At 51.3% G+C, this 4,028-nt stretch overlaps 1 protein-coding gene across 2 annotated transcripts in view; it reads right to left on the bottom strand.

Moving 5' to 3' along the window:
• The window catches only part of CNGB1 (cyclic nucleotide gated channel subunit beta 1), a 93,678-nt gene that overhangs the window by 58,369 nt on the left and 31,281 nt on the right, over nt 1–4,028 (bottom strand). For both annotated transcript variants that reach the window (XM_037729281.1, XM_037729282.1), the window contains 3 exons: nt 1,204–1,291; nt 551–565; nt 361–514 (listed from right to left, as the gene is read on the bottom strand). In XM_037729281.1, coding sequence (XP_037585209.1) covers nt 361–514; nt 551–565; nt 1,204–1,291 — 257 coding nt within the window. The remainder of the gene's footprint in view (nt 1–360; nt 515–550; nt 566–1,203; nt 1,292–4,028) is intronic.

Raw genomic sequence — 4,028 nt, 5'->3', positions numbered from 1 at the left:
AGGGACTGCCTGGGAGGAGCGGGCAGGAGGGGCTGGCAGCAGGGACTGCCTGGGAGGGTCGGGCAGGAGGGGCTGGCAGGAAGGAGTTGGCTGGAATCGGGATTTCCCCGGCCCCACCGGGAGTCCTTGTCCTCAGTGCAATTCCTTAGAGCGTTTGAGATACATCAGCAGCCTCTGATAATGTGGCCCCAAGACACCAAGGATGCGTTTTCCTGAAGACAGGGTGGCTGAGAGGGCAATGGGGGAAGGAGATGGAGAAAGAGGAGTTGGGGTTGCCCCAGCACAGATGCTGCCTCCAGCCTGAAGGATCTCAGACATTCTTGTGCAACCCATCACCACCACCACTGCCACCACACCTACCTCCTGAACTGACAGCCGTGGCCTCAGGCTCCTCCTTGGTGTCGGCCTGGTTCTGGGGCTCCTCTTTAGCCTTCTCCTTGGCCTCCTCCTTGACCTTCTCTTCAGCCTCCTCCTCGGCCTCCTCCTTGACCTTCTCTTCAGCCTCCTCCTCGGCCTCCACCTCAGCCTCCTCCTCAGCCTCCTCCTCGGCCTCCTCTCGCAGATCCTGCAAAGAATAAAGTGGAAACAGAAACTGTGACCGTCAGCCCCCTGCCCTAGTCTCAGCAGCTCCTGTTAGATCTGCCTTCAGGAGTCCACATGGGCCCAGTTCTGCTTCTCACCCTGCCCAGCCAGTCAGGTCCTGCCAGCTCAGCTTCTGGGCACCCTGGGAGTTGCCTACACCCTGGAGAGGGCTGTGCACTCAGGAGCTGCAGGGCCTAACAGCTGGACATGTTGCCTGTGAGGAGGGACACTCTCCTTGCAGCCTGGCACATGGCGGGGACAAAGCATCCACAGCACTGTACTTCACAGCATGTAAGCCCTTTCCGATCCTCCTAAAGGCCCCAGGGAGGCGTCGGTAGCCCCCTCGGACACAGAGGATCCAGAGAGGGGAGGCAGCTTGCCCCAGGCCAGGCACCCACAGGAGGACTTGAGCCAGGTCCACTGACTCCCCACCCATGGCCTAGGACACTATCTGACCCCTGCCAGGAGTGGGGCCTCACAGGACCCATCACCCTGCTCCCTCTGTCCTGTGGGCATCTCACCAGCCAAAAATCCCCCTGTAAGCAAAGTAGACAAGGTCCCCATCCTTCTACTGATGGCAGGCCAGCTCTCAGAGGTGCTGGTGCCCGGTGTTTGTCATACCTGGTCTGAGACGCTCTGGGGCTGGCTCCTGTCTTCTCCACTCTGGCCCACGCCCACCTGCGACACCACACAGCTATCCAGCAGCACCCTGTGACCCAGGGCAGAGGGGGGCATGCAGGAGAAAAGAGCTGGGTTAGGGGTGTTAAAGGTTTCCCTAGCCCTGCTGAGGGCCATGCTCTGTGCCAGAAGCAGAGGGCACAGAGATGCCCAAGAACAGGTCTCACCTGCAGGAAACCTCCAGGGCAGTGTCCTGCTAACAATTGCCCCAATTGAGATGTACACTCAGCAAGGCACTTTGAAGGACATGCCACAACTCCACTAGGAAGGAGGGCTTCCTGGAGGAGGTGACCTGTAAGCTGAGTCTCCATTACCACAAGGAATGGCGGGGAGGAAGAGGTTGTCCAGGAAGCGGGAACAGCATGTACAAGAAATGCATGGAGGATGGCTGGAGGAGCTGTCATCTGGGGTCTCCCAGACTCGGAGCAATCTTGGTGATGGGTACAGTATGAGAAAAGTGAGGCCCAGAGAGGTGAAGTGACCTGACGAAATCACACAGCAAATTGTCCCAAACCATGCAAACCTCAAACCCAGGCCCTGGTTCTTCCCACGCCATGAGATCAGAGCCACTGCAACTGCTGAAGCTATCATGGGCTCCAGGCCCAAGCAGGAGGTATACATAAGTGATAGGGCCAGGGGTGAGGCTGCAGTGGGCAGGGAGGGCCATGGCAAATTGGAGAACCCATGTCCATCTGAAGGCAGTGACCACACTCTGCTGGGAAAGGGGGCCCAGGTGGCCAGACCATTCCATTTTCAAACAGAGCCTGAAATACATGTTTCTAAGTTGAAATTGTCTGATATTTAGATGCTGATAACTCAAATTAATATATCCTTATTAATATGTAGTAGCCAAAAGAATCTGTCTCCAGGCTAAATTAGATGTCCGTGTGCAACCTCTGGGTTAAAATGATGACTGAAGGCCGGGCGCAGTGACTCACATCTATAATCTCAGCACTTTGGGAGGCCGACACAGGTGGATCACAAGGTCAGGAGTTTGAGACCAGCCTGACCAACATGGTGAAACCCCATCTCTACTAAAAATACAAAAATTAGCTGGGCCGTGGTGGCACGTGCCTGTAATCTCAGCTACTCGGGAGGCTGAGGCAGGAGAATCGCTAGAACCCGGGAAGTGGAGGTTGCAGTGAGCCGAGATTGCACCACTGCACTCCAGCCTGGGCAACAGAGCGGGACTCCATCTCAAAAATAAATAAATAAATAAAATGATGACAGGACCAGGGACTAATGTGATTTTTGTAGTTAGGATTAGTTCCTGCTTCCTAACAGTACCTCCCCACCCCTCAGACTCCTGTCATCCACGGGTTCACAGAGGATGCTCTGGGGTGTCTGCCATCCAGGAAACCTGAATGCATCATTCTCTACCCAGAGGGCTGAGTCTCAGCCCTCCTGAGCAAGGACTGTGGGACAAGAAGGTAGGGATGGGATTGTTGCCTATGGGTCTGGAGCCAGCTGCCTGGCAGCAGGAATCAGTTGGTAATCACATTGCCACAGCAGCTCCTGGGCTGCATGCCAGGCACTCTGCATGCAAAGTCTCCCCAGATCCTCCACCAAATTACCCTGAGAAATCTATAAACTCGGTACACCACAGCAACAAAATCATATGATCATCTCAATAGATGCAGAAAAAGCAGTTGACAAAATTCAACATCCTTCCATGATCAAATCTCCCAACAAATTATGTACAGAAGGAATGGACCTCAATACAATAAAGGCCATATATACAAGCTCACAGCCGACATCATACCCGATGGTGAAAAGCTGAAAGCTTTTCCTTTAAGATCAAGAACAAGACAAGGATGGCCACTCTTATCACTTCTTTTTTCTTGAGACAGGGTCTCACTCTGTCACCAAGGCTGTGCTCTGATCACTATAGCCTCAATCTCCCAGGGTCAAGCCATCCTCCTGCCTCAGTCTCCTGAGTAGCTGGGACTATAGGCATGTGCCACCACTCCTGACTTTTTTTTTTTTTTGTATTTTTAGTAGAGATCTTGCTATACCAGACTGGTCTCAAACTCCTGGGCTCAAGTGATCCTCCCACCTCAGTCTCCCAAAGTGCTAGGATTATAGATGTGAGCTGCCACGCCCGGCCCAGTCTCACCACTTCTATTCAATGTAGTGTAAGAAATCCTGGCTAGAGCAATTAGGCAAGAGGAAGAAATAAAAGCCATCCAAATTGGAAAGGAAGAAATTAAATTGTTCCTCTTTGCAGATAACTTGATCTTACATATAAAAAACCCTAAAGATTCCACCAAAAAAATGTTAGAACTGATAAACCAATTCAGTAAAGTTGCAGGATATAAATCAAATAGAAAATCCAGTAGCATTTCAATATGCTAACAACGAACTATCTGAAAAAGAAATAAAACAACCACATTTATAATAGCTATAAAATAAAATGCTTAGGAATAAATTTAATCAAGAAGGTGAAAGATCTATATGCTGAAAACTATAAAATATTGATGAAAGAAACTGAAGAAGTTGGCTGGGTATGGCTTATGCCTGTAAAATCAGCATTTTGGGAGGATCGCTTGAGCTCAGGAGTCCGAGACCAGCTTGAACAACGTGGTGAAACCTCATCTCTATAAGGCACTAAAACTAGTTGGATGTGGTGGCATGTGTCTGTAATCCCAGCTACTTGGAAGGCTGAGGTGGGAGGATTGCTTGAGCCTGGGAGGTTGAAACTCCAGTGAGCTGTGATCGCACCACTGCACTCCAGCCTGAGCAACACAGCAGGACCCTATCTCAAAAAA

The sequence above is a fragment of the Cebus imitator genome, unplaced genomic scaffold (assembly GCF_001604975.1).
Source record: "Cebus imitator isolate Cc_AM_T3 unplaced genomic scaffold, Cebus_imitator-1.0 Scaffold297, whole genome shotgun sequence".
Lineage (NCBI taxonomy): Eukaryota > Metazoa > Chordata > Mammalia > Primates > Cebidae > Cebus > Cebus imitator.
The sequence above is the reverse complement of the archived record's forward strand: the minus strand, read 5'-3'. Positions and strand labels throughout refer to the sequence as shown.